At 44.0% G+C, this 10,891-nt stretch overlaps 4 protein-coding genes across 4 annotated transcripts; 3 read left to right on the top strand and 1 right to left on the bottom strand.

Moving 5' to 3' along the window:
* Nucleotides 1–1,917: 1,917 nt before the first annotated feature.
* FOMMEDRAFT_73974 (uncharacterized protein) lies at nucleotides 1,918–3,989 on the top strand (the record flags this gene model as incomplete). Its single annotated transcript, XM_007261935.1, has 12 exons — nucleotides 1,918–1,975; nucleotides 2,025–2,080; nucleotides 2,133–2,312; nucleotides 2,366–2,546; nucleotides 2,606–2,632; nucleotides 2,682–2,864; nucleotides 2,961–3,006; nucleotides 3,059–3,359; nucleotides 3,428–3,553; nucleotides 3,620–3,662; nucleotides 3,725–3,756; nucleotides 3,816–3,989. 12 exons carry the CDS (start codon nucleotides 1,918–1,920, stop codon nucleotides 3,987–3,989), a joined length of 1,407 nt encoding a protein of 468 aa, XP_007261997.1.
* Nucleotides 3,990–6,087: 2,098 nt separating this feature from the next.
* FOMMEDRAFT_16562 (retrieval of early ER protein Rer1) lies at nucleotides 6,088–7,488 on the top strand. The gene is made up of 6 exons (XM_007261934.1): nucleotides 6,088–6,534; nucleotides 6,606–6,615; nucleotides 6,690–6,695; nucleotides 6,754–6,943; nucleotides 7,055–7,189; nucleotides 7,268–7,488. Exons 1-6 carry the CDS (start codon nucleotides 6,340–6,342, stop codon nucleotides 7,332–7,334), a joined length of 603 nt encoding a protein of 200 aa, XP_007261996.1. The 5' UTR covers nucleotides 6,088–6,339; the 3' UTR covers nucleotides 7,335–7,488.
* Nucleotides 7,489–7,527: 39 nt separating this feature from the next.
* Nucleotides 7,528–8,686, bottom strand: FOMMEDRAFT_116484 (uncharacterized protein; the record flags this gene model as incomplete). Its single annotated transcript, XM_007261933.1, has 3 exons — nucleotides 7,528–8,402; nucleotides 8,473–8,586; nucleotides 8,662–8,686. 3 exons carry the CDS (start codon nucleotides 8,684–8,686, stop codon nucleotides 7,627–7,629), a joined length of 915 nt encoding a protein of 304 aa, XP_007261995.1. The 3' UTR covers nucleotides 7,528–7,626.
* Nucleotides 8,687–8,863: 177 nt separating this feature from the next.
* On the top strand, nucleotides 8,864–10,561 carry FOMMEDRAFT_101468 (WD40 repeat-like protein). The gene is made up of 8 exons (XM_007261932.1): nucleotides 8,864–9,047; nucleotides 9,108–9,205; nucleotides 9,266–9,399; nucleotides 9,457–9,542; nucleotides 9,601–9,855; nucleotides 9,918–10,074; nucleotides 10,144–10,387; nucleotides 10,462–10,561. Exons 1-8 carry the CDS (start codon nucleotides 9,029–9,031, stop codon nucleotides 10,480–10,482), a joined length of 1,014 nt encoding a protein of 337 aa, XP_007261994.1. The 5' UTR covers nucleotides 8,864–9,028; the 3' UTR covers nucleotides 10,483–10,561.
* The last annotated feature ends 330 nt before the right edge of the window (nucleotides 10,562–10,891 follow it).

Raw genomic sequence — 10,891 nt, 5'->3', positions numbered from 1 at the left:
ATGAAACTAAGAGAACGGCTGGTCCGGCAGCCTTACATAGATCTAAGACATGAGTGTAGGTATAGATAATTGTTAGAATAATTGAGACACACACGAAAACATGCCCTGCTACCACCATCTAGCCAAGTTACAGCATATTCTGAAAATATTTGGTCTACTTGTCCTGTTAGATGCTGAAACTGATGAAGAGGCTTGGGAAGGCCTTATTTTCATTTTAATTGCATATCAACTTCGACCACAAAGTGGGCCAAGAGGCTGATATACAGCTGTCAAATCTGATGATTACATGTATAAACTGTTACACCATTATTCTACTAGGTGGTTTAAGTCTCATCTCAGGTATGTAGTTAACATATAAAATATTGGTCTGTAGGCTCCATGTTGACAGTGAGACACAAGAAAATAGAGCAGAAATGTGCATTTTTCTTCAAAATCTCTATATTAGGTCTGCTTACTCTATTTACACTTTTGATTGTCCGATGGAATGATGAATCTGCGCTACTTAAGGTGCTCATTTCTTAGCTGTATTTCTCTCCCTGTATTTACCGGTTTCTACTCTCTTCCGACTCCCGGTGACGTGCCGGGGAACAAAATACAGAGCATCAAAAACAAGAATTGAGCACAGCTAGTATTGAATGCCTTCTTATAAATGTAACTAGTCCTTCCACAGCTCAAAAAAAAAATCTTTAAAATTGATAATATGTGCAAATATTTAAATTTTTCAGAGGAAATTGTAAGAGATTAAAAATTGAATGAGATGTTACAAAACAACTGAGAGAATTACTTATATCTTAGTGAATAAATTAATTTAAGTAAATTCTGTTAGATATACTTACTTTACTAGCTTAGTAGTAAAGAAATAGAGTATGTTGGTAAGACTTTAGCTTGTAGAGTAAGAAGTATGCACAAAATCTAGGCTAGAAACGCACAAATACGCTATTTCTTACTCGATTCTTGCCATGGCAATTTCCTCGTAGATTTGCATATTTGTTAACTGGTGTCTTGATTAAATACATATTCATTTTGGGAGTAAAGTGTCTAGTGCAAAATGAGTTGTAGAGATTGGATATTGGAAATAACTTCTAAAAGAATAAACAAATATACTCTCGAGGATGCTAGAATCTATTTATTTACTCGTACTGACATATCTCTTATCGTATACACATGTCGCGGAAAAGTCGTGCTATTTGTAATGACTTGTTGCCTAAGCACACCACCGGAGCTTCGAGAGTTCTCAAGGCAACTGATAGCGCTAGGAATACTTCGGCGACAGTCCAGCGATCTGGGATAAGATTGCAGACGAATGCAGCTCTCACTCCCGCGCTTCTTCATGATGTCGAATTGGTGCCTACACATTCTGCCAGTCTGGGAAACGATGCTTCCTTGAGCTGTTGCTACCGTTCACCAATACATGACTTGCGGCGCGGGGTGGGCTCATCAATGTTTTGGCACGTGATGAGCGCTTGATTGTACAATCCCGCCCGCCTGCTATGTTTCAAACTTTCAAACGATTAACGAAATCTAGCGCTGAGATTACACGGCGAGTTACCGGCCACAACACGCTCCTTTTATCACCATTCCCGTGCTCCCTGGATGCGCTTGGGCCTTGTCTTATCTCAAAATGCGCTCAGATCAACTGTAATCCCCAGGCGGCCCAGCCACGTCATTCGATGCTTCTCTTTCCGACGTCAAGCGTCCGCCACTTCTAGATTTTCTTTTTCCCCTTTGACGGGTGTACGGCAGCTTTCGACTCAAGGGGGGGCTAAGAAATTACCAAATGACAAGGAAGGGACGCAGAAAACAGGTAAAGCGGGCGAATCAGAAGTTGACAGGCGATATGAAGATCTATCGCTGCCTGTCGCATTTCCCGGAAGCCCAGGTGGGCAGGGAGGAGCGGGAGGCGGTGGTCTCTTCCGTATGACGAATTCTCCATTATTTGATGCTGCGCTCACTACTGTAATCGGACTTGGAATGGGTGAGCACGTTGCGTCATGTTTCCATGCAAATTATTTAAACATCAACAGTATTTGTAGGTGGCATTGCTTACATCAACTGGTATAAATGGAACGTCCTTGTCAAAGTGAGCAATTATGATCTACGTGCAATGCGCTTGCTAATGTCGAGTATCGCAGATGGATAAAGCATTTGACGCCGGGTATGATCCGGCCCTTGAAGTGGCAGACAACGCGAAGACGTCTACTCATGTTTACGCGTCTGATGAGGAGCATTTGCGCCGTCAAGAGCAAGATTTAGTCGACCGTATCATTTCGGGGCAAGAAAAAGGCCACTATTATATGTTCCTAGGGCCCAAGGTTTGCCGCATTTCTGGCATGTCTATGTCAACAATGCTCATGTCATTTGTTAGGGCGCGGGTAAAACGACTATGATTTACGATGCCATGGCGAAAATCAATGCGGATGGTGTGTCAATCTGCGACGCACATCCTGACCTTGAAGTATTCCGCCTGCGCCTCGGGAAAGCGCTGAACTACGAATATAACGAAGACACTCAGACGGGTCTATTTCAGCGAAGGGATCCACGGGAAGGTCAATAAAAGTCACTTAACACGTACTACTAGTAATTAATAGAACATTTCCCTTTGTAGGAGGTGCTGCTTTAGATATAGAGCGAGGTGTGTCCGCTTGTTGACTTTGCTCTTCGGTCACTAACTTCTACCGAAGCTCTTAATAAACTCGAAAAAGTTGCTTTACGACGTGCTCGTAAAACTGGCAAACCCCTTGTTCTCGTTTTCAATAACGTTCATTTCTTCCAACATACGGATGAAGGTCGTAATATGTTGTTACAATTGCAACAACGCGCTGAGTCATGGGCCGAGAGCAGTAAGCTGGTTTTATATTTGTCCAGTCTACACGCCTGACGACATTCTTGGTCAGGAATAATGACAATGGTTTTCAATACGTGAGCCGAGTTTCTTGTTATCCTACTGAATTGTATTGAAGTCCCCATTAGTGATGATTTCTGGCCATATAACGTGATGCGTGAGTCGTTTTACGAGCATCACCAACTATTGTTCACGTTTTCATATACCAGATAAAAGTGCAAGTCGCATGCTAACGCTATCTATTTTTGACCTAAAAAGAAATGAAGCGCTTCAAGCCGTGCGACGTCTCCGACGCGCATACTTACATTCCCGTGGGGACTCCAGCAAATCAATTGAGGACACCGACACGATTAAGAGCGCTCTCGCATTCTCCGGCGGGCGCCTTTCATTCCTGAGCAAAGTTGCAAAGGCAGATGATATGGTTCAATACGCGGAGCATATGGTACAGAAAGAGAAGGCCTGGTTACTCAGTCAGATTGGGTTGATCACAGACTGTGATGACGACGTCATGGACGAGGTGCGTGTTCTTTGTTCTATATCGAAGAAAGCGGCGAGTCATGACAGCTTCAAATGTGACGCGTGTAGCAAAAATGGAGCTCATGTTCATGGCTCCTCCTGCGAGAGTTCGTGCGCCTGCATAAAGAACATCAGGAAAAACTTGCAGCTGAAGGGAAAGAGTTAGACGAGTTCTTCCTTCCATCAGTGACTTATGTGTGTATTGGTTTTGAAGATTCAAATCTTCTCTCGTGCCCTGTCATTGATACGGTGTTTTTTTAGGGCGAAACTAGGCAACTAATGACTCGGACTGACTTTATAGATGGTGCGTATTAATTTTATAATGCTATTTCCTAGTAAAGCTCTGACATTGACTTGTCCCTTTAGATTTGGATAAGAATAATATTATATCCATAGATGTTCGTTTTTCAGAATGGCCTTACGCTTCTTTGAGTTAATGTGGTCGTTCGATTTGTAGGTTAACTATAATGTCCGGCCGGATTCCATGGTGATCCTTCAGGCTGCGAAGGAAGTAGTCGAGGCAGATGGATTTGATGAGATACTAGATAGTGTCCGTGACCGCATCGACGAGATTGAGAGTCTCCATCGTACAAGGGAGCTTACCGTGCGTCTACCTTCATCTTTGTATTAGCGAAACTTCTAGTAATGTCTGCACTCAATTTGTACAGTTTAAAGATGTTTCGGCTGGTGACCGAATACGACTGGTGGTTGACAAGGGCGGTGCTCGACTTGTGGAAGACTAGAGTCCTCGAACTATTATACCCAGACTGCTCGTTTCCCTTTTCTATACTGTATCCTTAGTAGATTCAATTTCACCCTGCTATAACGTTCGTTTCTGTCAAACGTATAATGTAATGGACTCGACTTCTATCCTTATTGTTTTGATTTTTTTTCCGCGTTGTTTCCTTGTGTAAGCAATTGACCAAGCTATAGCTCGCATCAAACCTCCATTCTGACGTGCACTGCAAGTACATCCTGAGGCGGTAAACTATGCGACACTTTATAATAGAATCCACTGACGAGGAATTTTTCTTTCTTTCTAGGCATTTGTCGGCAGTGTAATGCCCTGTAGCCTCCTGGGTGAATCTCATATCTGAAGTACAGTTATACTTAACCTCTGTTTACCCTCCTTAAAGCTCATACATCTGTGACACTCTGTCTCTCATTGGCTAGTATCTCTTCTCTGTCACTCTAAGACAGTGCTCTGGCCCAGCCTCCGAGGAAAGAAGAGGAGATGTGACTCCTATTCACCTTGGCTCTGTCCTTGAGTGCTGATTCATGAATCTAAATCAGTCATCTCACTATTTCAAGGCTAGAGGTGTTAATCAAAGGTGGTCCACGTTGCATCCTCGAGGTATGTGATAGACGCACATTTCACTGCCATATTAATATACTGATTAATACAAAGGACGAGGCCAGTGCAACAAAGTTTGTTACACTGTATAAGTCCTGCCTGCTTAACCCACCCCACCCCCTCCTCCTCCTCTTTCTTCCCTGTAGCTTCCCACCTACAAACATTCCAAGGAAATACCATAACACTACTCCTACTCATAGACCTAACCAAGAAGTCTTGATCATGCAAAAACTTTTAGTGAGCATAAGCCATTATAATAGCAGATTCAAATGTTTACACTTTATGTTCATTGGTCTCAAAGGAATATACGGTCGAAAATTGTAGTGGAGACGACATATGCGAGTTTGAAGACAGTTCGGCCATGAAAGGCGAGTCACTGTGGGACGCCGTTGGTCCTACTCTCTGTGTCCGCACCGAAATGCGTTTTGGCGTCAGTGCCTGGGGATCAAGCGTACAGAGGAAATTCTGGGTAGCGACGCAACCATTCAACACACACACACTAGCACGACTTGTCAGTTTCTGTCTCACAACTAACTCCGGACACCAAGGCCTGGTGATTTTCGGTGGCCAAGGATCATACAGTTGGTTTGAGATTGCCATCATTCCTGAGGTAATAGAGGTTACATGTACTGAAATATGGAAAAATGTTTCTTACTTGTTGCAATACAGGAAAAGGGGCGAAGATTGATCGACTTCAGTTGCGTTAAGAAGCAATCAGACGGAACACCATTATCGTGGCTTTCGCACCATCATCCTGTCAAACAGCATTCTTCCACCAATGAAATTTCGGGCAAAGTCTTTGACACACAGCACGAGATATTTGGCCACCTTGAGCCTGGAGATAGTTTAGCTGTCTTTGGATGTGCACAATATCCTCTCTGGTCATGTCACGGAGAAAGTGCCGAGTTGCTACTCAGCTTTGATGATGTATCCTAGTACCAGCGTTGAGACATGTAGAAATTTACACTGAAGTGCTAGACAGTTTCATTTTTCCTTCGGAATACCGTATTAGTAGTGCACTTGAAAGGGCGACAATAGAATACCATGGATTCACAGAAGGACATTGGCGTGTATCACTCGCAATGAATCTGTTTGTCATCCTTGCAGTACATCCAGGCTAAGCCACTAGGAGTAATCAAGTGCACACCTCTTTTCATATTCAAGTATCTGACAACATCCTGTGCATTTCAAGGATGTGCTGTGACGTGCTGGATGATGCGTTGTGCCGAGGCAATGGAATCGGTCTGTGTACTTTTTATAGTCTCGTAATTTTCCGAGTTGAGTCACGTGTACACTTGAACCCACGGTCTCTTGAATTGTCGTCCCTCCCGAACAGCTACTCACTCGACATCTGCAGTGTCCGTGCCGTGTTGCTGTTGTTGACGACGACGAATACGAAGGTAAACCTTGCCAATACAGTTCTGCTCCTTCCGTGACAGTACCTTTTGCGCAGCTCACCTCTGACCCTTCCGCAGTCCAACCCCAAACAGGCGAAGGCATACACTGGACACGTAACACGACGATCACATCCTATTTTCCTCAAGATTTCTTTCCACTTTGTTGTAACTCTCACCCTTCCACCTCCTGAACACGAGATAAACCTCTACACCTCCAAAAAGCGACCAGGATGATGTCCTCGTCGGAAGCGAGCACAAGCTCGTTCAACCTTGGTCCCCTACAACCTTTGAAAACACATTACACTCGGCTCAATAGACAGTATCGCTCGTTACTTGATCGTGCGGCGCCACACCTTGCTTATCGCTGGCTCGGGACGGCAGGACTGGTTATGGTGTTTATGCTGAGGATCGTCTTTGCGCAAGGGGTGCGTTGAATTGTATTTTATTTTTGAGCTGATGGTCTGGATCACTAATTTTTTTGTGTACATTGGCGTAGTGGTATATTAGTACGTATACGTGTCCCTCTCTGCTGGAAATGTGCTTATTCAGGATATCTTCGCCCTTGACCACACTTGAACAGTATGCTGTGAGTACTTCATAGACGTTATCTCGGAGCATCACGCCTTGAACTCTTGCACTCTTAGATGCACTCGGCATATACCTCTTAAATCTGCTCCTCGCCTTCCTCCAGCCCAAATTCGACCCCTCGCTCGAAGCGGACCTTACTGCAGATGAAATTGAAGAAGGTGGTGCAGATACAATCCCGTCGCTTCCATCGCAGAAGGATGACGAATTCAGGCCTTTTGTGCGTCGTCTCCCAGAGTGGAATTTCTGGTGCGTCACTTTTCCATTCTATTATTATCATATATGAAAAATACTAACCGGGGAATTTAATTTTTTTTCGATGTAAATGTCAATATCACGTTTGTGACTATTGGTTTGCAGGCTCTCGTCAACTCGCGCAACGTTCATCGCTTTGCTCTGTACATTCTCAGAATCATTCGACATACCAGTCTACTGGCCTATCCTCGTAATCTACTTCTTCATCCTCTTCACGCTTACGATGCGTAGACAGATTCAGTGCGTCCCTTCAATTTCTTTCACTTTCTCCTTCCTTCTTTCGTCGTCTCTAACATGGACTTTTTTTTCGAAATTTAGACATATGATCAAGTACAAGTATATCCCCTTCGACTTTGGTAGAAAAGTACGGTATGGATCGAGGTGAATGTTGTGGTGTAATTGATGTACGTAGGGAGCGAGGAAAGGGGTGACTGCTATGATATTTTTCGTACAGATTATTCAGGAAGGCTAGGTTTATAATTTTATGGTTTGGCGACACCTATATGATTTCGTTTCATACTCTTAGAGTAATTCTATTGCTTTGCTGATTTCGAACACGACGACACTGATCAGTTACTCTCGATTTTTATTCAACAAGACCTCATGGCATCAAGACAGCAAGACAAGAACATGAGCAGTGTCCTACCAAGAAGACAGTATCTACAGGTTCTCTTTCATTAAAGGATGAACGGAACCATCGCTTTCCTCTCCTTCGGATACTCCGGGAACTTCTCAAGGTACCACAAATGACCCTTATACGCTCGCGTACCCATCAAAAGCACCAAAGAAACGAAGAACAGCCACGGAGGTGCGGCAGTCGTGAATCCTTCATACGATAAAGACGGGATTGGTGCGGCGGCGACAGCAAATCCTGCCCATTCGACCCATTCACAGAAATAGTTGGGGTAGGAGATGTAGCGGTAGAGGTAACCTTGTGGGATACCGTAGTGTGGTTTCGTCGAGGTGGGCTTGGACTTTTTGTCGCCATCTGATTTCTTTTTGAGAGCGTCTCGGCGTATGTTCATTAATATTTCGTCGTGAAGGATGTTGCCTGCCCAGCCGACAATCCATATTCCTGCGCCAATCCAGAATGATTTTCTTCCAAGTGCAGCTGGTGAACCCGACCTCGACATTGAATTCGACGCGTTGAGGAAAGAATAAGCCTCCGGAGAAGAGAAGTACGACCCCATTAATGAGCCATTTATCACTTGGAAGAAAAATGCTGCCATTGGGACTATAATATGCATTTTCGAGCGTGGTGGTGAGCGTAAGGGCGAGATCAACGCTCGATTTGCATAGTGAATAAGGAACAGAAGTGAAAGTAGAGTACGCGGGTCTTCGAGACTGAGACTGAGTGGAGGAGTCGACGTTCCCTGCGCGAGAGGAGCCCGTTTTAGTCCTATGATGAAGGTTATTGGACAGACAATTTCCATTATTATCCATGATTTAAGTCCTATTGGAGAAAATATTAATTTAAATTGGATACAAGCAGATAGGGGAAAGTTAGTATTAATGAAGCGTACCATCGAAAATTAGCCATGAATCGTTTGGAAGGGTGAAACGTCCAAATGGCGCATTGATGAAGACGGTTATGACGCTCACGAAGGGTGGCGCGAGAGCATACCCTTTGCATAAAACTGTTAAAATTCAAGAAATACAGGAAGTAAGTGAGTAACATTGGTGATTAGTGATAGGGCATATAGATTACAAACACTTGTAAAGCTTTCTTGCGTCCATCGCCGTCGTTGTTGTGGCATGGGAGGTCTTGGGAAAGTCTCAGGAAGCGTCGCTATTTTTGAACAAACTTAAATAGTCGCACGATACGCGAGAATCGACACGTGATTTGGACGCGTTTCTATAACCACGTGATCTAAGCAACTTGCTTTCTTTCGTTAAAGTCGTCAAGCACCAAGACAGCAATCATCGAACAGCACTGTAAAGACTTGTCAGAACTCATTTAACGGATAATTGACTCCGCGTAAATTGAAGCCCGACGATAAAAATATCCGTTCAAGGCTCGCTTTTGCATCGAAAAGCGAGACTACCGGGTTCCAAGATCACGACTTTAATTCAACCAGAATGACGGACAAAAGCAAAGGTACGAAAGGTCTCCTTGTTGTCGTGTATTAATTATGCTTATAACATTGCCATGATGAAGATCAATACGAACTGTCATCCCCGCCGTTTGATAGTATCTCGACGGTCAAATTTTCACCGTCCAATCCATCGCATTTACTCGTGTCATCATGGGACACGGTTCGTCACCTTCACTCGTACATGGGCATATTTTGATCTTATGAGAAATAACTATTGCAGACCGTACGATACTACGATATCGACGCGAACGAGGAGAAATGCAAATTCGATCACCGGGCCGCCGTACTTGATTGTTGCTTTTCGTCAGACGCAAAACATGCATTTACTGGAGGGCTGGATACATCTGTGCGAGAGTATGTATTTTCACTATTTCATACTGTGGCTGCAACTCAAATTGTCGGCTTTGATAGTTTTGACCTGGAGAAAGAGATTTTGATCCGGCATTTAGGTCAACACGACAACTCCGTCGCACGAATGGTGTATGGGAAGCTGACCAGTACGTACCATATCTACTTCTGCTATAGTTTCTTTAAATCACTGACTGTTGACTATAGACCAACTTATCACCGGCTCATGGGACCGCACAGTACGCTTATGGGACTCACGAGCTCAGAACGCTCAAACAACCTCGCATGATCTACCGGAACGTGTCTATAACATGGACGTTACCGGCAACATACTCGTCATCGCCATGGCCAGTAGGCTATTCCATATCTATGATATTCGAAGGATGGATGAACCAGTGCAGACGCGTGAGAGTAGCTTGAAGTTCCTCACTCGAGGACTTGCGTGTATGGCTGATGGACAAGGTAAGTCAGATGGAGAACGCTTCGCGATGAAGTTCTGTGGATGTTTATGGCATGTTTTCTAGGGTATTCTGTGGGCTCTGTCGAAGGCCGAGTAGCTGTCGAGTATTTCGACTCAAGCCCGGAGGTTCAAGAAAAGAAATATGCTTTCAAGTGTCATCGTCAGACCGTGAATGGTGAAGACCACGTCTGGCCCGTCAACTCAATCACGTTCCACCCGGTGTACGTCTATCTACTCTCTTTCCCGCTCAAACTTCTGTCCCGTTAACGCATTGCTACCACTAAATTCAGATATAACACCTTCGCATCTGGAGGGTCAGACGGTACAGTCTCCGTCTGGGACCATAAATCCAAGAAACGACTCCGGCAATATAGCAAATACTCCGAAGCTGTCAACTCGGTTGCCTTCAACTGCGACGGGACCCGTCTTGCGGTCGGGGTAAGTTATAACTGGGATGAAGGCGCAGAGGGTCAGAAATCGTCGGCTGAGTCGACGCCGAAGGTCTGGATACGGGAAGTCGGTGAGGAGATTAAGGTGAGATTTTTTTCTTGTTCCTTTTCCCTTGTCTTGTTGTTTTGTGATGACACATGCTGAAGCGGTTTTTGTAGCCTAAAGGGTTTACAGGGTAGACAGTTATTTGTTTACTTATGTATCGGCAATATACTGTATCATACTGGTCCCAATTCATACCTGCAATCTTGAACTGGCACAAATTTTGTCAAAAGTTGTTCTGACAGACTTGTGGATTGTATGAGTAAAACGGTGGATAGAAGCATTAAAGTTTGCTATTGACAGGTGTTCTTTCGGGTTGGAGATAGTCTGTTGGAATGTTGATACCAGTTACTGAAGTCATTCCTGCAAAGATTATCAAACAGTTGCTGACTCGGAATTACCTTAAGTGACCATTTGATACAATATTAGGGACATAACATAAGCAAACCTGACTTATGAGATCGAATTAGTAATCCATACCCTACACTCTATATAAGCACATATTACTAAATTAAGGTACTATCCTTTAGTAGCTGTTCACATATA

The sequence above is a fragment of the Fomitiporia mediterranea genome (assembly GCF_000271605.1).
Source record: "Fomitiporia mediterranea MF3/22 unplaced genomic scaffold FOMMEscaffold_1, whole genome shotgun sequence".
In the NCBI taxonomy this organism is placed as follows: Eukaryota; Fungi; Basidiomycota; class Agaricomycetes; order Hymenochaetales; family Hymenochaetaceae; genus Fomitiporia; species Fomitiporia mediterranea.
This window is presented reverse-complemented; position numbering and strand designations above follow the sequence as displayed.

Excerpts from the sequence above, each read along its gene's own strand:
- FOMMEDRAFT_16562 (XM_007261934.1), top strand. The coding sequence starts at position 6,340 with ATGATGTCCTCGTCGGAAGCGAGCACAAGCTCGTTCAACCTTGGTCCC. Across the intron at positions 6,944-7,054 it reads CTCCCAGAGTGGAATTTCTG|GCTCTCGTCAACTCGCGCAA; the intron begins GTGCGTCACTTT and ends ATTGGTTTGCAG. Across the intron at positions 7,190-7,267 it reads ACGATGCGTAGACAGATTCA|ACATATGATCAAGTACAAGT; the intron begins GTGCGTCCCTTC and ends TTCGAAATTTAG.
- FOMMEDRAFT_101468 (XM_007261932.1), top strand. Across the intron at positions 9,206-9,265 it reads TCGTGTCATCATGGGACACG|ACCGTACGATACTACGATAT; the intron begins GTTCGTCACCTT and ends TAACTATTGCAG. Across the intron at positions 9,543-9,600 it reads GGTGTATGGGAAGCTGACCA|ACCAACTTATCACCGGCTCA; the intron begins GTACGTACCATA and ends TGTTGACTATAG.